General features: G+C 41.6%; 1 protein-coding gene across 2 annotated transcripts in view; it reads left to right on the top strand.

Annotated features, from left to right (window-relative positions):
• The window catches only part of cntnap3 (contactin associated protein family member 3), a 186,863-nt gene extending 163,247 nt beyond the window's left edge, over nucleotides 1-23,616 (top strand). Inside the window, exons 19-24 of one of the 2 annotated variants that reach the window (XM_045692516.1) lie at nucleotides 3,335-3,559; nucleotides 10,531-10,664; nucleotides 13,669-13,756; nucleotides 16,910-17,128; nucleotides 17,840-17,911; nucleotides 20,387-23,616. In XM_045692516.1, coding sequence (XP_045548472.1) covers nucleotides 3,335-3,559; nucleotides 10,531-10,664; nucleotides 13,669-13,756; nucleotides 16,910-17,128; nucleotides 17,840-17,911; nucleotides 20,387-20,586 — 938 coding nt within the window. In that variant the 3' untranslated portion in view covers nucleotides 20,587-23,616. The remainder of the gene's footprint in view (nucleotides 1-3,334; nucleotides 3,560-10,530; nucleotides 10,665-13,668; nucleotides 13,757-16,909; nucleotides 17,129-17,839; nucleotides 17,912-20,386) is intronic. The other variant, XM_045692517.1, reaches the window with a different exon arrangement.
• Nucleotides 23,617-25,253: the final 1,637 nt, after the last annotated feature.

Below are 25,253 nucleotides of genomic sequence, written 5' to 3'. Positions count from 1 at the left end.
TCCTGGAAGGATATTGACCTCATCCCGTCAGTCGAGGATGCCTGATCGTTCTTTAAAAGTTATTTCCTCACCATCTTAAATAAGCATGCCCCTTTCAAAAAATGTAGAACTAAGAACAGATATAGTCCTTGGTTCACTTCAGACCTGACTGTCCTCGACCAGCACAAAAACATCCTGTGGCAGACTGCACTAGCATCGAATAGTCCCCGCGATATGCAACTTTTGAGGGAAGTCAGGAACCAATAATAGCAGTCAGTCATGAAAGCAAAGGCTAGCTTTTTCAAACAGAAATTTGAATCCTATAGCTCTAACTCCAAAAGGTTTTTGGACACTGTAAAGTCCATGGAGAATAAGAGCACCTCCTCACAGCTGCCCACTGCACTGAGGCTAGGTAACACTGTCACCACCAATAAATCCACGAAAATCGAGAATTTCAGTAAGCATTTCTCTACGGCTGGCCATGCTTTCCTCCTGGCTACCCCAGCGCCGGCCAACAGCTCCGCACCCCCCGCAGCTACTTTCCCAAGACTCCCCAGCTTCTCCTTCACCCAAATCCAGATAGCAGATGTTCTGAAAGAGCTGCAAAACCTGGACCCATACAAATCAGCTGGGCTAGACAATCTGGACCCTCTCTTTCTAAAATTATCCGCCGCCATTGTTGCAACCCCTATTACCAGTATGTTCAACCTTTATTTCCTATCGTCCGAGATCCCTAAAGATTTGAAAACTGCTGCGGTCATCCCCCTCTTCAAAGGGGGTGACACTCTAGACCCAAACTGTTATAGACCTATATCCATCCTGCCCTGCCTTTCTAAAGTCTTCGAAAGCCAAGTTAATAAACAGATCACTGACCATTTCGAATCCCTCCGTACATTCTCCGCTGTGCAATCCGGTTTCCGAGCTGCTCACGGGTGCACCTCAGCCACGCTCAAGGTACTAAACGATATCATAACCGCCAACCATAAAAGACAGTACTGTACAGCCGTCTTCATCGACCTGGCCAAGGCTTTTGACTCAGTCAATCACCGTATTCTTATCGGCAGACTCAACAGCCTTGGTTTCTCAAATGACTGCCTCGCCTGGTTCACCAACTACTTCTCAGACAGAGTTCAGTGTGTCAAATCGGAGGGCCTGTTGTCCGGACCTCTGGCAGTCTCTATGGGGGTACCACAGGGTTCAATTCTCAGGACGACTCTTTTCTCTGTATATTTGAACGATGTCGCTCATGCTGCGGGTGATTCTCTGATCCACCTCTACGCAGACGACACCATTCTGTATACATCTGGCCCTTCTTTGGACACTGTGTTAACTAACATCCAGATGAGCTTCAATGCCATACAACACTCCTTCCGTGGTCTCCAACTGCTCTTAAAGGCTAGTAAATCCAAATGCATGCTTTTCAACCGTTCGCTGCCCGCACCCGCCTGCCCGACTAGCATCACTACTCTGGACGGTTCTGACTTAGAATATGTGGACAACTACAAATACCTAGGTGTCTGGCTAGACTGTAAACTCTCCTTCCAGACTCATATTAAACATCTCCAATCCAAAATTAAATCTAGAATTGGCTTCCTATTTCGCAACAAAGCCTCCTTCACTCACGCCACCAAACATACCCTTGTAAAATTGACTATCCTACCGATCCTCGACTTCGGCAATGTCATTTACAACATTGACGTCATTTAGCAGACGCGACTTACAAATTGGTTCATTCACCTTATGATATCCAGTGGAACAACCACTTTACAATAGTACATCTATATTATTTTTTTTTGGGGGGAGGGGGTGTTAGAAGGATTACTTTATCCTATCCCAGGTATTCCTTAAAGAGGTGGGGTTTCAGGTGTCTCCGGAAGGTGGTGATTGACTCCGCTGTTCTGGCGTCATGAGGGAGCTTGTTCCACCATTGGGGTGCCAGAGCAGCGAACACTGGCAGGTCAAAATAGCTTCCAATACTCTACTCAGCAAACTGGATGTAGTCTATCACAGTGCCATCCGTTTTGTCACCAAAGCCCCTTATACCATCCACCACTGCAACCTGTATGCGCTAGTCGGCTGGCCCCCGCTATATATTAGTCGCCAGACCCACTGGCTCCAGGTCATCAATAAGTCTATGCTAGGTAAAGCTCCGCCGTATCTCAGCTCACTGGTCACGATAACAACACCCACCCGTAGCACGCGCTCCAGCAGGTATATCTCACTGGTCATCCCCAAAGCCAACACCTCCTTTGGCTGCCTTTCCTTCCAGTTCTCTGCTGCCAATGACTGGAACGAGTTGCAAAAATCGCTGAAGCTGGAGACTTATATTTCCCTCACTAACTTTAAACATCCGCTATCTGAGCAGCTAACCGATCGCTGCAGCTGCACATAGCCCATCTGTAAATAGCCCACCCAATCTACCTATCACATCCCCATATTGTTTTTATATACTTTTCTGCTCTTTTGCACACCAGTATTTCTACTTGCACATCATCATCATCTGCTATTTATCACTCCAGTGTTAATTTGCTAAACTGTAATTACTTCGTTACTATGGCCTATTTATTGCCTTACCTCCTCACGCCATTTGCACACACTGTATATAGACTTTTTTTCTATTGTGTTATTGACTGTACGCTTGTTTATTCCATGTGTAACTCTGTTGTTCTTGTGTCACACTGCTTTGCTTTATCTTGGCCAGGTCGCAGTTGTAAATGAGAACTTGTTCTCAATTAGCTTACCTGGTTAAATAAAGGTGAAATAATTTTTTAAAATATATATATATATATATATATATACTTTCCTCCTACAGATAACTATTAACCTCTGGTGTAGTTCCTTGGCTATGGCACCCATCATTTCTCTATTACAACTAATGATTAATAAGGATTTAAAGTTCAGAAATCCAAACCTATCAGCATACATGGACATACATGCTTTGTTTAATGCCAGTGGCAGGTCATTGGTACAAATAGAAAAGGTTACAGTTTCTTCATCTTTTTGTTGAGTTTAGTTACATAATTTCTCAATTTGCAGTAAGTTAGACAGTCAGATGTGCAGCCAGACTTATTAGCCACTCCTTTTGCCCCATCTCTTTCAACCATACAGTTTTAAAATTCCTCATCAATCCATGGAGCCTTAACAGTTCAAACAGTCAGTTTCTTAACAGGTGCATGTTTATCAATACTTGGAAGAAGCAATTTCATAAATTCATCAAGTGCATCGTTTGGATACTCCTTATTAATCTCATCCGACCACCAAGTATTTTTAACATCATCCACATAAGAGTCACAGAAACACCATTAAATTCAACCCAGAAACCAACCCCCCCCCCCTTTACTTCCTTGTCCTCCAGAGGTCTCGGCTGACTTCAAACCCGGGACATCGGTCCAGTACACATTCAAGGAGCCATATGAGCTGAACAGGAACACCAGCACCCAGTCCTCCTCCATTTACTCTGACCTCAAGCTACGGGGAGAGAACGTGTCATTCAGCTTCCGTAGCACCCAGAGCCCGGCGCTGCTCCTCTACGTCAGCTCCTACTATAGAGAGTACCTGGCTGTGCTACTCAATAGGAACGGTAAGAGGCGGAGTAAGAGGCGCTGCTCCTCTACGTCAGCTCCAACTATAGAGAGTACCTGGCTGTGCTGCTCAATAGGAATGGTAAGAGGCGGAGTGATTTCAAAATCCAACCTGTGATATTAGTTATGTCGTATTACTACATTTAGAAAGGTTATTAGCAATGACTAAGTGAGGGCGAGGGGGGGTGTTGGGGGAGAGAGCGGGAGGAGATATGGAGGAGGGTGGGGGGAAGAGGGTTGGGAGAGAGGGGGAGGAGATAGAGAGGGGTGGGGGAAGAGGTTTGGGAAAGAGGGGGAGATGGAGAGAGGGGGGGTGGGGAGAGGGTTTGGGGAGTGAGGGAGGAGATAGAGGGGGGGTGGGAGGAAGAGGGTTGGGAGAGAGGGGGAGATGGAGAGAGGAGGGTGGGGAGTGGGTTGGGAGAGAGTGCGAGAGAGGAGAGAGGGGGGTTGGGGTGAAGAGGGTTGGGAGAGAGGGGGGAGATAGAAAGAGGGGGGATGGGGAAGAGAGAGGGGGGAGATAGAGAGAGCACGGTTGGAAACAGCTGCTGAACTGAGCAGGTCCTCATATCGCCGCTCATTTTCCTCCACTAGCAGATTCATTTGGATTAATTTGAGTCTCCAAATCCCTGTAGACACCAGGCTTGTCAGACACCACTGCCTCTTAATTCATGCTCAGTAACATGTGTGGCATTGTCGGTTGTTCTAAGAGAGCACATGCAAGATATCTCAGTAAGAGTAAGAAAGTGCAAAATATGTCTTTCTTGATAGTAAATATAGTCAACATATCTAAATACAAAGGGACAGTTTATCAACTTGCCACACCTCTTTTTGATTTGATTTGGATATTCTGTTTGTTCTGTGTTAGATGTGATATTAATGAAGAGAGTTTGAATATAAAATGAATATATTATGCCTGGTAGCTAGGCTACTACTAGTGTCTCCAGCTACACAGTAAATTCCTTTAACCCTTGTGTGGTGTTCGGGTCTGTGGGACCCATTTTCAATGTTTACTAAAATAAAAAATAAAAAAACACAATTCATTATTTTTTCAACCTGAGACTCATTGGCCTTGGCTCATTTTCTGTGAAGAGCATGTAAAATAACACATTTTCATTAAGCGCATACTGTGCACCCCACTACACATTTATATTAAGTATGTGGTGTTCGGGTCTGGACCCAAGGGTAATAAAAGTATAGAAAAGTGTGTGTGTAGGTGAAAACAAGTAAAAATGAAACAAAGGTTTGCTGTGTGCCTCCAGTCTGTCTTCCTCCACCCTGGCTCTGCTGTATCAACATAGCACCAAGAACCTGTCTGTCTCCCTGCCTGTCTGCCGCTTTTCTCGAACTCTTTACCCTTTGTAGTGTGTGAAACTACACAATGTATTGCAGGAACCTGCACAATGTTATTACAATACATTATTTCAGCCAGGTGCCCAGCCAGGTGCAAATTGGGGGAGGGACACCAAAAATAAATAGCTTTGCATGTGTGGCTCCTTACAACAATCAATCAGTATGGCAAAAATAATCTCTACTCAGAGGGCCTTTTTTTGCAGAGAGAGAAGCTAATGTCCTTGTAAATTCGGAGTCTGACAGTGAGCTGGAAGAAGAGGATGAGATTGACCCTCAGCCAGCCCCAGGACCAGCCCGTCACCAACCAGCTCATCAACAGCCTGCAGGAGAAGAAATATGGAAGTCAGAAAATTGTGAAATTGAATGGTCTGCCTGAGCCAAGGAGTGAGCCACCCCGCATGGCTGCCAATGTGATAAGGATGCAACCAGGGCCGATGCGGATGGCGGTTACTAATGTGCAGGACATAAAGTCTTCTTTTGAACTGTTCATCCCAGGCACCATCCAGAAAATAATTCTGGACTGCACTAATTTGGAGGGAAGGTGTGTTTTTGGAGAGAAATAGAAGGAGATGGACCAAACTCATTTACATGCATACTTTGGGGTTCTTATCCTTGCTGGTGTTTTCAGATCCAATGGGGAATCCACAGAAACCCTGCGGGATGCAGAAACTGGCACAGAACTTTTGCATGCAACAATGTCTCTGGAAAACTTCCACATTATTTCCAGGATTATCTGCTTCGATAACCGAGACACCAGACCAGCTCGGCGGCAGAGAGACAAGCTAGCTGCAATCAGGTCAACATGGGACAAGTGGGTGGACCGCCTTCCCCTGTTTTACAACCCTGGGCCCAACGTTACTGTTGATGAGCAGCTTATGCCATTTAGGGGCCGCTGCCCCTTCAGGCAGTACAAACTGTTTAAACCCGGAAAATATGGAATCAAGATCTTGGCTGCCTGTGATGCTGCTTCCTCATATGCGTGGAACTTGCAAGTGTATTTTTTTATATATTTTTTAATTAACCTTTATTTAACTAGGCAAGTCAGTAAAGAACAGGGAAGCCAGATGTAGGAGCCACTGAGAAGAACCGAGGGCTGCAGGTTGTCCTGGACGTGACAGGGACTCCGTGGCCACAACATTACATGCAATAACTTTTTTACTTCGCAAAAGCTGGGACAGGAGCTCCTCGAGGAAGCTGACAATGGTAGGAACAGTACGAAAAAACAAGTCAGAGCTCCCACCTCAGCTGTTGAATACACGTAACAGGCCTATCAATTCCTCTAAGTTTGTGTTCACGGCCGACACGTCCCTAGAGTCCTACATGCCAAAGAAAGGCAAAAATGTGGTACTCATGAGTACGTTGCATAGGGATGGGAGAATCTGTGGCCAGGAACATAAAATCAGAAATCAGAATGGATTACAATGCCACAAAAGGAGGGGTGGACAATTTCGAAAAGCTGGTGACTGGATACAGCTGCAAAAGAAAAACCCTACGCTGGCCACTTGTGATATTCTTCAACATCTTGGACATTTCGGCGTACAACGCGTTTGTCAACTGGATGGCGTTGAACCCAGATTGGAACAGAGGGAAGCTCCAGAGCAGACGGCTCTTTCTCCAGGAGCTGGGCAAGGCATTGGTAAGACCTCAAATCCAGATGAGGCAACATATCCCAAGGACCCCAGCTTCTGCAGCCATTGTGAGGAGGATGCTGGTGCCCCATCCGCCCGACCCACAGAACCAACAACTTCAATACCGGAAGTAAGTGTGAGGGATGTTGTTGCATGTGTGTGTGTCTGACTCTCCTACCTTGGCCTGCTGTAACTATATATGTGAGTGAGTGAGGGAGATGTTAGTAAAATTCCTGAGCTAAGTGTTTTCATCATTCTAGATTGCAGCCGGTAGCAACAAGAAGAAGCGCTGCGATGTGTGTGGACCCAAGAAGGACAGGAAAACAAGGACACATGCATCAAGTGCAAGAAATACATTTGCAACACACACACAGTAAAACTCAGTCCCTCATGTGTTTTGTAGACCGGGGGCTCATTTATCATTTCCATAAAATACTGAATGTAAAATTTGTCCTTCTAATTTGTTCATTTCACAGCAATAAACATCAATAGTGATGAAAACCATGTTTCATTTATATTTGTTCGAGATGAACATGATTTATTCCACCCGTGTTTTGATTATAATAGATTTGTGTTTACAAAAATCACATTTTATCAAAAATAACGAATAGCGCTTTTATTGATAAATGTGATCTAGCAGAGGTAAATGGCAAATATTAACCATGTATGCTGTCTATATTGCTTGTAATTGATATAAGTCAACATCTAAGTATTTTTACGTAAATTGTTATGGCTGTATTGTTTTAAAAACCCAATAATGTTGTGGGTCCATCAGACCCGCGAACATTGGGTGAATAACAAAAGCATGAACACCACGCAAGGGTTAAGTAGATACTGTTAGCTACAGCATGTTCAAAAACTAACTGCAGAAGTTAAAGAAACTCTAAGTGTAGTGGGTGTTTAAGAAGTTTGATATTCTCTACTGTATAGAAGTTGCAGTAAGACTGCCTCTACATTACCATGTACTGTACTGCAGTGGAGGCTGGTGAGGGAAGGGACGGCTCACTTCATTCCAACCATTAATATAAGCCGGCCTCCCCTCACCAGCCTCCACTGCTATGCTGTATGTCTAACGAATATGCAAATTCAGAAAGGTTGCTTCTGATACATATTTTTTATGGTCCTGAGAAGTGTGATGGACTGCCAAGTGCATTACTGTGCAGTGTACAGTCATCCAGTTAGTTACCGCACTTCTTCCTGAACGATCGTCCAATTAGAGCTCAGTGAGCGGTTGTTCTCGGAAACCCTGGATAGCTTCTTCTCCGAGTGGTCAGCGACGCCCCACTGGCAGACAGACTACACTCTGCCCATGTCAATGTGTGACAGTAATTGTGGCCTATCTAATGTGATGGCCCTCTACTTGAATATAGGAATGGGCCCTTTCCACTTATATAAGAGTTTCTTTTTCCTAGGGCACAAATCATAAAATGGCTCAAATACTCCTGCCCTTACAGTGCCTCAGTAATTGTAGACTTTCTGATATGATGGCCCTCTGCTTTAATCGAAGAATGGGCCCTCTCCCTCATTTATAAAATAGTTGTTTCATTTGTCCTATGGCGCAAATCATTTTAATGTCTATTTAACACTCTTACCCTCTCAAAGATTATTTTCTTTCACCTGGATGTGTGTAACTAATTCATGTTTTATTAACACTGAACAAAAACATAAATGTAACATGCAACAATGTCAAAGATTTTATTGAGTTACAGTTCATATAAGGAAATCAGTCAATTGAAATAAATTCATTAGGCCCTAATCTATGGATTTCACATGACTGGGAATACATATATGTATCTGTTGGTCACAGATACCTTTAAAAAAAAGGTAGGGCCGTGGATCAGAAAATCAGTCACTATCTGCTGTGACCACCATTTACCGCATGCAGCGCGACACATCCCCTTCGCATAGAGTTGATCAGGCTGTTGATTGTGGCCTGTGGAATGTTGTCCCACTCCTCTTCAATGGCTGTGCAAAGTTGCTTGATATTGGTGGGAACTGGAACATGCTGTCGTACACGTCGATCCAGAGCATCCAAAACATGCTCAGTGGGTGACATGTCCGGTGAGTATGCAGGCCATGGAAGAACTGGGCCATTTTTAGCTTCCAGGAATTGTGTACAGATCCTTGCGACATGGGGCCGTGCATTACCATGCTGAAACATGAGGTGATGCGACGGATGAATGGCACTACAATGGGCCTCAGGATCTTGCCACGGTATGTCTGTGCATTCAAATTGCCATTGATAAAATGCAATTGTGTTCATTGTGCATAGCTTATGCCTGCCTATATCATAACCGACCCCCACCATGGGGCACTCTGTTCACAACGTTGACATCACCAAACCACTCGCCCACACAACGCCATAAACGATGTCTGCCATCTGCTTGGTACAGTTGAAACAGGGATTCATCCGTGAAGAGCGTGCCAACCTCTTACACTTCTCCAGCCTGCCAGTGGCCATCAAAGGTGATCATTTGCCCACTGAAGTCGGTTAAGATGCCGATCTGCAGTCAGGTCAACTTCAACAATAATCAACACTATTTAAATACAGACAGTGACTGACAAGACCCTGGTGAGGACAACGAACCTGCAGATGAGCTTCCCTGAGATGGTTTCTGACAGTTCGTGCAGAGATTCTTCAGTTGTGCAAACCCACAGTTTCATCAGCTGTCCGGGTGGCCGGTCTCAGACGATCCCACAAGTGAAGAAGCCAGATGTGGAGGTCCTGGGCTGGCATGGTTACACATGGTCTGTGCTTGGGAGGCCGGTTGGACGTATTGCCAAATTCTCTAAAACGACATTGGAGGCGTCTTATAGTAGAGCAATGAACATTCAATTCTCTGGCAAAAGCTCTGGTGGACATTCCTGCAGTTAGCATTTCAATTGCATGCTCCCTCAACTTGAGACATCTGCGGCATTGTGTGACGAAACATTTTAGCGTAGCCTTTTATTGTCCCCAGCACAAGGTGCAACTGTGTAATGCCCATGCTTTTTAATCAGCTTCTTGATATGCCACACCTGTCAGGTGGATGGATTATCTTGGCAAAGGATAAATTGTCACTAGCAGGGATGTAAACAAATATGTGCACAAAATTTGACATAAATACGTTTTTTGTGTATATGAATAATTTCTTGGATCTTTTATTTCAGCTCATGAAACATGATATCAACACTTTACATGTTGCATTTATGTTTTCGTTCAGTATAATATTTGTACTCCCAATCCCTCCATGAAGAATTGTAATTATGTTATTGTAATTATCACGAAGGGCTTTCATGTTGACTTAAAGATTAAAAAAAAGACACCTTTGTATGAAGTGATCATTTGTGTTTTTTAAGCGATGTAATACATTTCCAATTTGTCCATTCATCTGAATGTGAATAATTCGTTTGGTGCTGACTGACAATACAAACACAACCGTGTATTACTCAGTGCCCCTCAGATACTTAATTCCCTGCAAATTATGAAAATTAATTTGATTTATTATCTCTGTTATTGATAGGGAATTAGAGATTAATCCGCTTAGTACAGGGTTTTCAAAACTCGGTCCTGGGGACCCCAAGGGTGCACATTTTAGTTTTTGCCCTAGCATAAAATGTCAGTTAATTATAATAAACATAATATTTCCCATATCCTGTTGCTGCAGGATTATTCTCCTGCTGTAGCAAATTGGCTCAATTTAAGATCCTACATCTGTACTGCTGTAAAAAAAAAAAAATAAAGATTTTCTGGGTACATTGTGAATGCTGCACATGTAGAAGTGAGATTGTTCAGTGGCTGTCTTTATTTAAATGGTGTTGATTATTGTTCAAGTTTCATCTCTATGGGAGTTTCAGTTAACTTTAGTCCTGGACTAAAAGGGTCTTTCAAATGAGAATATCAGTTAAGAATGTTTTCACTGCAGGAGTCTGTTTAATCTGTTTCTGGACAACTGTCCCATAATGTTTCTGAAAGTTACCTGGTATTAAAGTTGTCTCTATATCTCTCAAAGGTTACCTGGACGTTAAATACAAACTGCAGAACAGTAGAGATGCTGAGGTGTTCGGTACCAGCGTTAGGAACCTGGCCGACGGACAACTTCACAGAGTCTCCATCAGGAGGCTTTCAGAGACTGTCAGTGTTCAGGTAATTTATTCTCTCACCGTTCAGGGAACTTTTTATGTCACTGTTCAGGTAACTTATTTAACTTATTCTGTCCCTATTCAAGTAACTTATTCTGTCCATGTTCAGGTAACTTATTCTGTCACTATTCAGGTAACTTATTCTCATTCATAATAAAGTAAAGCTGAGCAGTAACCTTGGTGCAGTGGATCTCTTCCTTAGGTACTAGTACCCCTGGGGGTATCTGGCCTATCCACAAGGGGTACTTGGGAATATTAATAAAAACATAGGCCTAAAAATTGGTTGCACATGAGGAGGTACTGCAGGCAGAGAAAAAGGTAATTGGGTGTAGCAGAACGTTAAAAGAGAGAATCACTGCCTTGAATGTCAGCAAGGGGTATTTAAAGACAAGTAGGCCTATATGTAATGTAACTAACCTGCTGAGCTGTAAATGTAAGTGTATACATGTTAGCAGTGTGGGATCTTTATCATGGTGAGTAAAAGTAATTCAAAAGGAAATAACATTACTCCCAACAGATTTAATATACAGTGAGATGTGATACCACTTGAGGATAGTTGATAAAGAGTGATGTAGGTTTTTTCTATAGTGTAGTTCTACCTCTTGGGACTCTGTATCTATCATGGAGTCCAAGTTCTTTGCTAACCACACAGGAGAAGCCAACCCTACAGATGTTGGATCTTAATTTGAGCCAGTTTGCTACATCAGGGAAATAATCCTACAGCAACAGGAAATAATTATTCAGATTATGAGTAATGGTCATTGATGGCAAACGTCAGGATACTTTTAAAACCTCAAATACACTACAAGTTTTTCCCGCATTGCAGGAAAGTTATCCTGCAACAGGGTGATCAAATTAAGATCCTACATATGTATCTATCATCAAGTCCAAGCCCTTTGCACAGCAGGACACAAACACAGGCCTTGCTCCAGAGCTGTACTTACTCAGAATGCACAGACACATTCCAACTCTCAGTCGTTAAGTAGGCCCACTCATTCACAATTCAGAGACATTTCAGGGAACATGAATGATTCTAAAGAATTAAAGGAATAGGATGGCAGACGAGAACAGTAGAGAGAAATCGATAAAGTTTTAGCGTAAGGGACTGAAATCTGTGAGGAGACTGAACACACATTTCAAGAATTGTAACAACAAAGTTGGTCGACATTCTTCTTTTCGGCCATTCTTTGACAGACACATGGAAAGCAAGTTGCGTTTTTTACCCCATATAGTAAAATCTATTTTTTGTTGTTGATAATTCTGAATTCCTGTTTAGCATTGCCCTGATGTGATCTGAAACTGCCACTCTAGTTAACATGATATTAACCCCACCGCATCACCCTTAGCTATTTTTAATTACAGTTCTTAACTAAGTGCTCTGCAATACAAATTGAAGGTCATGGCTTGCTGGGTATTTGCTGAAGCAAGGTAAAGTCTTTTTCACCAGGGATCATCCTGTATTAACCCTTCTTTGAGGATTTGAACTACAGTACAGCAACCCAACTATAACAGCAAGGCCATACAAACGAACAAATTTAGACGACCCCCTTTTTAAACCTCTTAGAGAAGGGGGCGAGTCCAATATGTTGGACTATTTTAATGCACTACCTTTCCATAGTAATCACTTAGTGGACAGCACACTTAGAAGTTTTTACTTCCGTGCTTCCAACCACCCAACATGTGCTTCCAACCACCCAACATAACCCAACCCCTCTGAATCAGAGAGGTTGGGGGGGCTGCCCTAATCGACATCCACAGCACCCAGGGAACAGTGGGTTAACTGCCTTGCTCAGGGTTGAACGACAGATTTTTACCTTGTCAGCTCGGGGATTCTATCCAGCAACCTTTCAGTTACTGGCCCAACGCTCATTAGGCTATCTGAAATATTACTTAAGTTGTTTGTTGGGGTATCTGTAGTTTACTTTACTATCTATGTTTTTGACAACTTTTACTTTTACTTCACTACATTCCTATAGAAAATATGTACTTTTTACTCCATACATTTTCCCTGACTTCCAAAAGTACTTGTTACGTTTCGAATGCTCAGACAGGACAGCAATATGATTCAGAGGGGTTGGGTTAAGTGCAGAAGACACATTTCAGTTGATGGCATTCAGTTGTACAACTGACTAGGTAGCCCCCTTTCCCTTCCAATATGGTTAAATTTGCGCACTTATCAATATAACACATTGTCATCCCTACTGCCTCTGATCTGGTGGACTCACTAAACACAAATACTGCATCTGTAAATTATATCAGAGTGTTGGAGTGTGCCCGTCTGTCCATAAATCAACAAATGATAATAAGTGTGCCGTCTAGTTTGCTTAATATATGGAATTTGATATATAACAATTACTTTTTACTTTTATTCAAGTATAACAATTGCGTACTTTTTCCACTGCTGTATTTAAGTACATTTAAAACCAGATACTTTTAGACTGTTACTCAACTAGTATTTTATTTTGTAACTTTTACTCAAGTCATCTTTACTTGAGTTCGACAATTGAGTACTTTTTCCACCACTGCGGACACCCAAAAATGTTTTATAGAGGTGCTGACTAATGGAGAGTAGACTATAAAAAGAAAGAATGAAAGTATCACATTCTAATTATGCTCCCAAACGTTTTGGCACGTTGTGCCTTCTTCAGTCTGTCTAGTTTAACCAGTCAACTAACAATCCATTTTGTAAAGCTGCTGTTTGGCAAGTCCCAGCAAAACTGCATCAATTAGTGTAAGCTTTGAATCGTAATTACATTTTCAATCATATAAGTTCAACTAGAAAACCTTTCCAAGCTATTGCACTACTTTCATTTTTTTAGTTGAATGACAGATACTCAACAGCCAAGTGATAATGTGTTTAAAGTACTTTGAAAAGCAGGGTTTAATTAAACAGTCTACATGAAAGAGTACATTCTCCATCATCTGAAAGTGTTAATTGTCTTTTTTTAAATTCCCAATTTGACCATTCGACAAAGTGTTTACAGGTCCTGTTCTGCAATTTGTTTCAGATTGACCAGCACGAAAGGGAAGACTTCAATCTCACATCTGATGCAGAATTCAATGCTATCAAGTCAGTTGTCCTGGGGAAAGTGCATGGTGAGTTATAGAGGACTCCATTCAAATGACGAAGGAGAAGGCCGTTTAAGTTAAAACTTGCAAAGAAATTGTGATTTAATAAAGAGCTCAGAGGTGTTTCGCTGTATGTTTCAATCACAGAACTGGAGAGCTTGTGAGGATCCCTCCTGTCTGAAGCTTTTACATAAAGCTTGTTAAAATAACATAAAGCTTGTTAAAATGACATAAAGATTGTTAAAATGAAAATATGATGACAAAGAGTTTCTTTAGCTCAAATAGAGATAGAATTGCTCCCATATGAATGTAATAATTATCTATTATTATGTGCATTTTTTTGGTTCACTCAGGTAATCACAGTTCGACATGACATGTTATCATCGGAGCGTTGTTGTGTGTCTGTTTACTTAAAATCGGAATAATATCGTCTTTATGTGTAATTATTGTCTATCCCCTGCTTCGGAAATAGGCCACTTTATGAAGGCATATTGCTAATGTCTTTGTTTTAAAATAGGAGGCCTGCTTTCAATTGTAATGAGAAATGATTAAAGGAAACAGACACATAAAATACAGCAGTTACAGTCGTACAGTACATTCTGATACAATATAATTAACTAAATATTCCACGTCAAGTGGAAATAATACTCCATACTATGCCTGTACACAAAAATACACAATGCACTGCTTCTACTCAGTTCAGATGCAAATCCATTTCTATCCACATGTAACAATGTCAAGAATGTCACAATAACAACGTTAAACAGTAGAAACTGTGATATTGTTATTGACTTACTCATGAACTTTCAAAACACTCCATCAGTTTAAAGTCAGACTAACCCAAAAGCTCCATTATTCTAAAGTCAGCCCAATCCATGGTCCCGTGTGGCTCAGTTGGTAGAGCATGGTGTTTGCAACACCAGGGTTGTGGGTTCGATTCCCACGGGGGACCAGTATGGAGAAAAAAATGTATGAAATGTATGCATTCACTACTGTAAGTCGCTCTGGATAAGAGTGACTGCTAAATGACTAAAATGTAATTGAAAACCTCCATAGGTCTAAAGTCAGACTAATTCAACAGCTCCATTGGTCTAAAGTCAGACTAATCCAAAAGCTCCATTAGTATAAAGTCAGACTAATCCAAAAGCTCCATTAGTATAAAGTCAGACTAATCCAAAAGTGCCATTAGTATAAAGTCAGACTTATCCAGAAGTGCCATTAGTATAAAGTCAGACTAATCCAGTAGCTGTAGGGTATAATGACTTGTGGGGCTAAGGGGTCTGCTCTCTGGTCATCTGACACACAAACAAACTGCTCTGTGGTAGTGGAATGTATCTCAGATGCCATGGACCATGTTAACGTGTGACCGGGTCCTCCCTGTACTCTCTTTTCTAACCCCGCCACAGTCTGTGTGTCATATCAGGATCAAAGAGCTGGCATGAAAGTAGATTCTGTGTCATTCTCAGCGACGCCTGTCATCAATCAAGCTAACAAATTGAAATGTAATGAATGGAGAGAGAGAGAGAGAGAGCCTTGCTATTGAAAAAGGCCGCCGTAGGCAGGCCTGGCTCTCAAAAGACAGGCTATGTGCACACTGCCCACAAAATGAGGTGGAAACTGAACTGCACCTCCTAACCTCCTGCCAAATGTATGACCATATTAGAGAGACATATTTCCCTCAGATTACACAAATATTCCACAAAGAATTCGAAAACAAACCCAATGTTGATAAACTCCCATATCTACTGGGTGAAATACCACAGTGTGCCATCACGGTAGCAATATTTGTGACCTGTTGCCACAAGAAATGGGCAACCAGTGAAGAACGAACACCATTGTAAATACAACCCATATTTATGTTTCTTTATTTTCCCCTTTGTACTTTAACTATTTGCAAACAATATGACATTTGAAATGTCTTTATTCTTTTGGAACTTTTGTGAGTAATGTTTAATGTTCATTTTTATTGTTAATTTCACTTTTGTTTATTATCTACTTCACTTGCTTTGGCAATGTTAACATATGTTTCCCATTCCAATAAGGCCTCTGAATTAAAATTGAAGAGAGAGAGACAGAGAGATGAGGCCTGACTGAGGAGGAATAGCTCCTCTGTTGTAAGAAGGGAAAGTTACAGTCACGATACAGTAGCTTGTGTGATGCAGTACAATGCCATCGGCTCACTGACTTCTTTAAGAAAGGGAAAAGGGGGATACCTAGTCAGTTGTACATCTGAATGCCTTCAACTGAAATGTGTCTGCCTTAATCAACATCCATGTCTTCGGGCGCCCGGGGAACAGTGGGTTAACTGCCTTGCTCAAGGGTACTGATAACCATGTAAATTCATACCATTAAATGCATAGTCATTTGGTCATTCTGAAGAGCCGTTGAGGCAGATACCCTGGCAAACTCAGGGTTTTACTGGATATTAGCCAGCCAAATGGAAGCAGTGTTACTGGGGTCTCTCATTATCTACTTTTAAATGGAAGCAGTGTTACTGGGGTCTCTCATTATCTACTTTTAAATGGAAGCAGTGTTACTGGGGTCTCTCATTATCTACTTTTAAATGGAAGCAGTGTTACTGGGGTCTCTCATTATCTACTTTTAAATGGAAGCAGTGTTACTGGGGTCTCTCATTATCTACTTTCAAATGGAAGCAGTGTTACTGGGGTCTCTCATTATCTACTTTCAAATGGAAGCAGTGTTACTGGGGTCTCTCATTATCTACTTTCATATGGAAGCAGGGTTACTGGGGTCACTCATTATCTACTTTGTTTATTGTGAGCTGTTGATTAACTTTCTGCCTAATCAATCAATATTACTCTGAGAGCAATGAATCCCACTTCTTTTACCTTAGACTGATCACTATACTGCACATTAGTGGGGGGCCGAGTATCTGTGGGTTTTCGCTCCTCCCTTGTACTTGATTGATGAAATAAGATCACTAATTAGTAAGCACTCCCCTCACCTGGTTGACTAGGTCTTTATTGAAAGGGAAAAAACAAAAACCAGCAGACACTAGGCCATCCATGAATTGAGTTTGACACCCCTGATGTAGGGGATCTATTTTAATCTATACCTTTATCCATTACAGTACGTAATGATCTGACTTACCTCTGATCTCACTGACTGTTTCTGCATTTTTGGTTGTGTGCATGGGTGTGTGTGTGTGTTTGTGTTTAGAGTCTGGTGAGTTGGATCCAGAGATTGCCAGGCTGAACTCCCAGGGTTTCAGTGGCTGTCTGTCGGTGGTACAGTTTAACTCCGTAGCCCCACTGAAGGCAGCGCTGCTCTACCCCAACACCAGCCCAGTTATAGTGATTGGATCCCTAGCAGAGTCCACCTGTGGCTCCTCATCTCCAGCCAATCCCTACCCAGCTGAAACTACACACTCCCTATCAGGTAAGAGGGGAGGTGTCAAGTTCCCTATGATGGGCGGAGTCTGTGGTAATAGCGGGGATTCTTGGTCACCCCTTTTCCATCTCTTTCTTTCTCTCGCTCCCTCTTCTGCTTGAGTGCCTTTTGTTTTTCTTTAATTCCACTTGAGAATCTACACTTTTTTCCAAACTGCTTTTTCAAACTTTATCAAGGGCCCATTTAATACATACACCATCTTCCTTGTTAATTAGATGAGAATGAAAGTGATTACATTGTGACAGATGAGTTCATTCATTTGGATGAGAGGCATTTTCCATTTGCATAATCTTTCTTCTGTGGTCCTCCTCATGCGGTTTAGGACTGAGGGTGTAGTGGTAAATGAATCCTGCATGGACTGATGACCCTTGATGTTACTGACTCTCTCTCTCTTCTGTCCCTTTCTTTTCTCTTCTCTTATCTCTTTCTCTTTCTACTCCTCTGTCTATCTTTCTCTTTCTGCTGCCTCTCTCTCTCTTTCTGTGTATCTCTCTCTTTCTGCTGCCTCTCTCACTATTTCTGTGTATCTCTCTCTTTCTGTCTGTTTCCTCACTCTATCTGTCTTTCTGTCTCTCTCTCTTTCTGTATGTCTCTCTCTTTCGCTGTGTGTATTTCTCTCTTGGTGTCTGTGTTTCTCTTGCTCGCTCTCTGTCTTTCTGTCTCTCTCTCTCTCAATCACTGTCTCTCTCTCTGCTGTAGATCATTTAGGTACAGTAGGTACTGGTGAGCCTATAGTCAATGCAATCAAGAGTGACTCTGCATTGATTGGAGGTAACGGGAACATGTTTCTCATGTGTTTCACTGTTATAGTGTCATAATAAACCATACTTATATTCTATTCAGTAAAACAACATGTCAGATAAGAAATTATCCTGTTCAAAATAGACTAAGGTAAAGATAAAGGTCTCACTTGCAAAATATATGTTTTTCTGAATGAGACAACCTGGATAAATAAAAGTTAAATAAATAAATACAATATTTCAACATAAGATATGGCATGTTTGCAGCATCACATCACAAAGCTTTCAAGCGGTGGTTGATTAGGTTCCAATTGGTTCAGTTGCTGGAATATACAGTGAGGGAAAAAAGTATTTGATCCCCTGCTGATTTTGTACGTTTGCCCAATGACAAAGAAATGATCAGTCTATAATTTTAATGGTAGGTTTATTTGAACAGTGAGAGAGAGAATAACAACAAAAAAATCCAGAAAAACGCATGTCAAAAATGTTATAAATTGATTTGCATTTTAGTGAGGGAAATAAGTATTTGACCCCCTCTCAATCAGAAAGATTTCTGGCTCCCAGGTAACAAACTGAGATTAGGAGCACTCCCTTTAAGAGTGTGCTCCTAATCTCAGCTCGTTACCTGTATAAAAGACACCCGTCCACAGAAGCAATCAATCAATCAGATTCCAAACTCTCCACCATGGCCAAGACCAAAGAGCTCTCCAAGGATGTCAGGGACAAGATTGTAGACCAAGGCTGGAATGGGCTATAAGACCATCGCCAAGCAGCTTGGTGAGAAGGTGACAACAGTTGGTGTGATTATTCGCAAATGGAAGAAAAACAAAAGAACTGTCAATCTCCCTCGGCCTGGGGCTCCATGCAAGATCTCACCTCGTGGAGTTGCAATGATCATGAGAACGGTGAGGAATAAGCCCAGAACTACACGGGAGGATCTTGTCAATGATCTCAAGGCAGCTGGGACCATAGTCACCAAGAAAACAATTGGTAACACACTACACCATGAAGGACTGAAATCCTGCAGCACCCGCAAGGTCCCCCTGCTCAAGAAAGCACATATACATGCCCGTCTGAAGTTTGCCAATGAACATCTGAATGATTCAGAGGACAACTGGGTGAAAGTGTTGTGGTCAGATGAGACCAAAATGGAGCTCTTTGGCATCAACTCAACTCGCTGTGTTTGGAGGAGGAGGAATACTGCCTATGACCCCAAGAACACCATCCCCAATGTCAAACATGGAGGTGGAAACATTATGCTTTGGGGGTGTTTTTCTGCTAAGGGGACAGGACAACTTCACCGCATCAAATGGACGATGGACGGGGTCATGTACCGTCAAATCTTGGGTGAGAACCTCCTTCCCTCAGCCAGGGCATTGAAAATGGGTCGTGGATGGGTATTCCAGCTTGACAATGACCCAAAACACATGGCCAAGGCAACAAAGGAGTGGCTCAAGAAGAAGCACATTAAGGTCCTGGAGTGGCCTAGCCAGTCTCCAGAACTTAATCCCATAGAAAATCTGTGGAGGGAGCTGAAGGTTCGAGTTGCCAAACGTCAGAAGATCTGCAAAGAGGAGTGGGACAAAATCCCTCCTGAGATGTGTGCAAACCTGGTGGCCAACTACAAGAAATGTCTGACCTCTGTGATTGCCAACAAGGGTTTTGCCACCAAGTACTAAGTCATGTTTTGCAGAGGGGTCAAATAGTTATTTCCCAAATACTTTTTTCCCTCACTGTAGAAAGTAGTTCAAAGTCCTCCTTATACAGGCTGACTCAGTGCCAAATGCACAAAGGACACCAAAACTAATTAAACGTTTAAAGAAATTATTTGCTGATTAAGGAAGTTTTATAGCTATCTTCAAATATTTTTTTCATTTTAGAACCATTGTAATTTACCATTAAATTGAGTCTGGGTGTGTTCTGGTTTCCCAATAAGATGTATCCTTTTCTCTTGATAATGAAATGCACCATACATGGCATTGCAGTGTACAAGGAATGTAGCTAAGGTCTATGAAATGAATGCCTGCTACGTTTCTGAGAATTGAACTGGAGATCTTTGTGCTGTGCCTTGTACAGAGATGAATTTACAGATCTTAGAAGCTTGTGTAATGCCTTTTAGAGTTTAGATTAGCAACGGAAATCAGGCAGGCTGGGTAATAGCAATGAAATACCCACAAGAGAAATTGGCATATTATTTATCTTAAGGCTCCTACGCCGTAGACAAATGTCGCAGAACTAAACTTGAGAATGCTGAGAAAGGAGTTAATGTGTTCTGAAAGCCACTGTGCTTTCTCTATTTTTGCTTCTGAAAAAGGAAACCCATAGAGATGTCACAATGTGAAATGATGTTAATTGGTTTCACGTTAGAATTCTTCAGTGTTTTCCGTCTTAAAAAAGCACTCTGTTAAAGTGCATTTTTACACCATTAAATTGGACTTGATCTTTCTGTTTTAAAATGAGTGCTGTTTTGTTGTTTCCTAACTTAATGTTTTGTACTCCTTTGCAGGTGTGATTGCTGTGGTGATATTTGTGATTCTGTCTGCGTTAGCAATAATGGCAAGGTTCCTGTATCGACGGAAAGAGACATTCCACACCCAAGAACCCCAAGGAATCAAACCTGAGGCCGACAGTCCTGAATACCCTTTCCACAGCGAGCCCACCTCACAGAACATACTAAGTGAAAACCAAAAGGAGTATTTCATATAGGTCCAACTATCCACCTCTCGATCTTCTCGATGTTGGACTAATCCAGTGAATCTGATTAAGGAAGCACATGCCTTGCCAAGCCCTAGAAACGTTAATTACATTCACAGTACGTTACACACACAGTACATGCAGTAAAAGACCATCAGCAACTGTCAAAACAAGATGGCTGACCATGATTTGAAGAAGACAACAAATAATCTGTAAATGCATCCATGTATTGTGGTTTCAAGTAGTTACCACAGCCACAAAACCAAAATGGGCTATATTGTAAACAATAATGGAAACTAAAGTTTTCTTTTCGGTCTTAATTTAAGGTTAGGGTTAGACATAAGGTTAGCAGTGTGGTTAAGGATTGGGTTAAGGTTAGGGTTAGGTTTGAAATCATATTTTAGAGAAATTGTAGCAATAGACTGGGTTTTTGACTTTGTGGCTGTAGTAACTAGTGATGACCACATATTGTTTACTGTTTTTTGTACACACTGTTTGTACTGGTAATATGACACAAGTGTAGATGATAGACTTTGAAAGGTGTTGATAACTGTCATTCATGGGAGTGTAAATATTCTTTAAAAATGTAAATGTTGAATTAATTCATGTCTTTATAACAATCGCTGTCTAATATTCCTCTCTGGTGATACAGTACTGAAAATATAATAATAATGCCTGGATGGATTTATACTGTATGTACCTGCAGTACGGTTATGAAGATGATACAATACATGTTTGGACTATTGAGTTGAAAGTATTTTGGTATTATGATGATGCATTTGCTTCATTGAGAGATTTAGATGTTTTAGCCATAGAGATTCCCTCTACAGCACACACAGTATATATTGTACTGTGTATTACAGTAATAACGTCTCAAAATCTGTTGACCAAAATACATGAGAACATGTATTGAACAAACATATCGAATCGAACATCCCACTGACAAAACTTATGTAAATACAGTATTATGTTCCAAATGTTATTTTTTTTGTAGATAATTTTTTTTTGTACTTTTCTGTACTTCAGAAAGTTCCGTGGCAAGCATAACCTGCAATTTTGTGTGCTTGCTCTGCATTATTGTCACGCTCGTGATAATGGACGGACCAAGGCGCAGCGTGATTTGAGTTCCACATCCTTTTATTAAGTGAAAACTTCTCAACCAAACAATAAACAAGCAACGAAACGTGTCTTACGTGGTGCAACAAGCACAAACACAAACAATATCCCACAAATGCAGGTGGGAACAGAGACACCTTAAGTATGATCCCCAATTAGAGACAACGATAATGAGCTGCCTCTAATTGGGAACCATACTCAAACCCAAACATAGAAATATATCGACTAGAACACCCCCTAGTCATGCCCTGACCTATAACACCATAGAGAACCAAGGGCTCTCTATGGTCAGGGCGTGACAATTATCCTGGATAAAAATAAAAGCATAGCCATTTAACGGTTTTCTTTGAAACACTGCTTCCTTACCACCCACAGCTAGAACACTTTGACTGACTGAATTCTCAGAAAAGCTTTGAACGGAACTCACAACATTAGGTTCACTCTAAAACACGCTAATCGCCACCTTCCTTTCACAAGGTGCTAATCTTTATGAGAATACACAGTTTGGTTTGTCAGACAGACAGACTGGTTTGGTGGGATTGGTGATTCATAGGAAGCAGAATGATAATCAGAGGAAGTTCATCTGAGACACGCTGACAGAGTCAGAGAAGAGGAGATGGATCTGATGAATGCCAACCTGTCGACCTGTCAGCATGCGTGTCTTCATTCGGTTCAAACAGCGGTACAGACTAGATCAGGAAGGTAAAGAGGAGAGGATTGTCGTCATCAGTTGCTGTTCATCACACAAACACTGCTCTCTGTGTTAGTTGGAACCCTGGAGAAAATAGATAGTATTTTAATTGGAAGACTTTTGACCATTTCTACAACATTATTTTCTTCCACAATGCCTTTTTTCCTGGTCAGATTAGATGTTCCCAAGCGTTAAACATTGTATGAATCTACTAGATGTTGGTTGGAGACAGGTAACCATAAGGAGTTTTTTCTACAGCCCCCACAGTCACGCCGCTGCACAGTATTTAACTAGACAAGTCAGTTAAGAACAAATTCTTATTTACAATGACAGCCTACCTGGCCAAACCCTCCCCTAACCCGGACGACGCTGGGCCAATTGTGCGCTGACCTATGGGACTCCCAATCAAAGACGGTTGTGATACAGCCTGGTATCGAACCAGGGTTTGTAGTGACACCTCTAGCACTGAGATGCAGTGCCTTAGACCGCTGCGCCACTCTGGAGCCCTTGACCAGGCCCCATAGGGCAATGGTGAAAAGTAGTACACTATATAGGGATTAGGGTACCATTTGGGACACAACCTCTGGTAATAAGCCCACAGAGAGTGCAGTCTAAAATACCCATGGACAGAAACAAATGGATAGCTGATATCGAGTCTTTGCCTAGTATCCCTTTATTCAGTATAAAAACCCTCACACTCCCATGTTGGTATGTTTTAGGGCAGGATACTAGACAATATCATGGATTATCGGACCACGGAGATTGCAATCTAAAATACCTATGGACAGAAACAGCATATTGAGTCTGCCTAATGAGTATAAAAACCTATACTACCTACTCTTCACACCCCTGTGGTATTTTGTCATGCAAAGCAGAGTGTCAATATGCCTGGGAATAGATCCAATCGGAGGTGTGAAGGCATTCATTTTGATTTCTGGGACAAGCTGTGTATACCGTAAGTTGAAGAAACGAAGTGCTAACTATACACTAATGGGCATGTTGTCATAACTGAAGTTTGAGGGGTATTAAAGGTTTATTCTTTTGGGGGGGCTTTAGTTTCACTTTTTTTTACATTATACATGGTTGGGATTGAACTGAACACTACTCAATGTAACTATAATGGAATGATGCTTATTGGTGATTAACAGTATAATGTCAGTGACTGTTTTCATTATATTCAGGTTGTTTTGATTAACAAGTATATCCTGTTCAATAAAATTCAAATCTATCAGTTATTGAATAGTGTTGAATGAGAAACATGTTTTTGATGCACTATAGACAAAATCATGATACACCATATATGTGTAAAGGATTGTAAGGAAGTGTTGACAATTGAAACCATCCACCACTTCTGTCACTACTAACGCTTCCATTCAATATCAAACTCCTGTCCACTGTCCGAAATGGAAGAGCTCCTTCTATGTAACTTTATGGCAAGATGCATTTGAAGATTGAGAAACGCATGGCACAAGGCTTAAGGATTTGTTTATGTTGGTGTTTGTCTTTATCTAGGTAATATCGATTCCAAAAATGTGCATGTCCATGCAAGAAAAGATATGACAATGCAACATTATTCTGAGAAGCATTTCAACAGTATCTCTCATTGTTCAAGGAATTATCCTTCTAAATTTGACCCGCTACTTTAGCTCTGCACATATATCTGGCTGGTGTGTCACACAGATGGAAAAATCTTGGCTTCATTCTCCTCACACCTTTTTCTTTTTATCCATTCTGTAACAATTCACACTTTTGAGCAGTGAGATTACATTTCCCAGGCCTTGTGGCCCATCCATACATCTGCTGCTGAATGCTGGGTTATTGGCCTGCCACTGCAGACAATAACCAAGAACAGATGGCTAAATGCTTGACTTTGTCACCCAGTCCACATGCTGAGAGCTAGACTCCAGGAACAAACTGAGGGCCAGTCAGATGGGTCTGTTCAGAGGAAAACACAGTTAGTGTTGGCATATGTTCCTCATGTATAGCGATGATCTTTACAATTGCAGGAAAATCAGCTTTTTTATTGATATGCAAGAAAATGTGTGACAAAGGAAGCAGCTCATTGATAAAAACGTTGAAGCAATTTGCTGACGAATTCAGAAACACGATATGTAGGCGGATTTGGAGTGTCTTCTCTTTGCATATAGGGCAGCTGTTAGGAGAAAGAAATACCGCCATTTTAATCTTTTGATTTGCGAAGAGACCATACCATTGACCTTTCAGTACTAGGTATATGTCTCTGTGACTAGATCCCTCAGAGCCATAGTCAGACCTTTCGAACTTCCTTATCTGCTCATTATGCTGACCACCACCACATCACATGGGCACACAATCACCAGGGCACACTCGAATCGCATTGGAAATTACAGACCTCAATTCACAGTAAATCAATCATGCCCAACCTTCAGTCAGTGTGGTTCTCGAATTAAATCTATTAACTCAAACACTCAGATTGTGTTTGAGGGGCAATATTTATCTCTGGGTTTTCATCAAACATGGAAAGTGCTCAATTTAATTAATCTCATTGTTACATTTTACATTTTAGTCATTTAGCAAACGCTCTTATCCAAAGTGACTTACGGTTAGTGCCTTCATCTTCTACCTAGGTGGGACAATATAGTAGGTACACCACATAGTGGGGGGTCAAGGTGAAGAGGGGGATTATTTAAGATACCCTTTGAAGAGGTAGGGTTTCAGGAGTTTTCGGGAAGATGGGCAGGGACTCTGCTGTCCTAGCTTCAGGGGGAAGCTGGTACCACCATTGGGGTGGCAGGACAGTCTTCAGCAAGCAGTGGCAGAGTGAGGAACACTCTGGGCACTTTATGTCTGGTTGTACTGTAAGCTAGTATGTAACTATCTGATTGCCATTCCT

Source organism: Salmo salar, chromosome ssa13 (assembly GCF_905237065.1).
Source record: "Salmo salar chromosome ssa13, Ssal_v3.1, whole genome shotgun sequence".
In the NCBI taxonomy this organism is placed as follows: domain Eukaryota; kingdom Metazoa; phylum Chordata; class Actinopteri; order Salmoniformes; family Salmonidae; genus Salmo; species Salmo salar.
The sequence above is the reverse complement of the archived record's forward strand: the minus strand, read 5'-3'. Positions and strand labels throughout refer to the sequence as shown.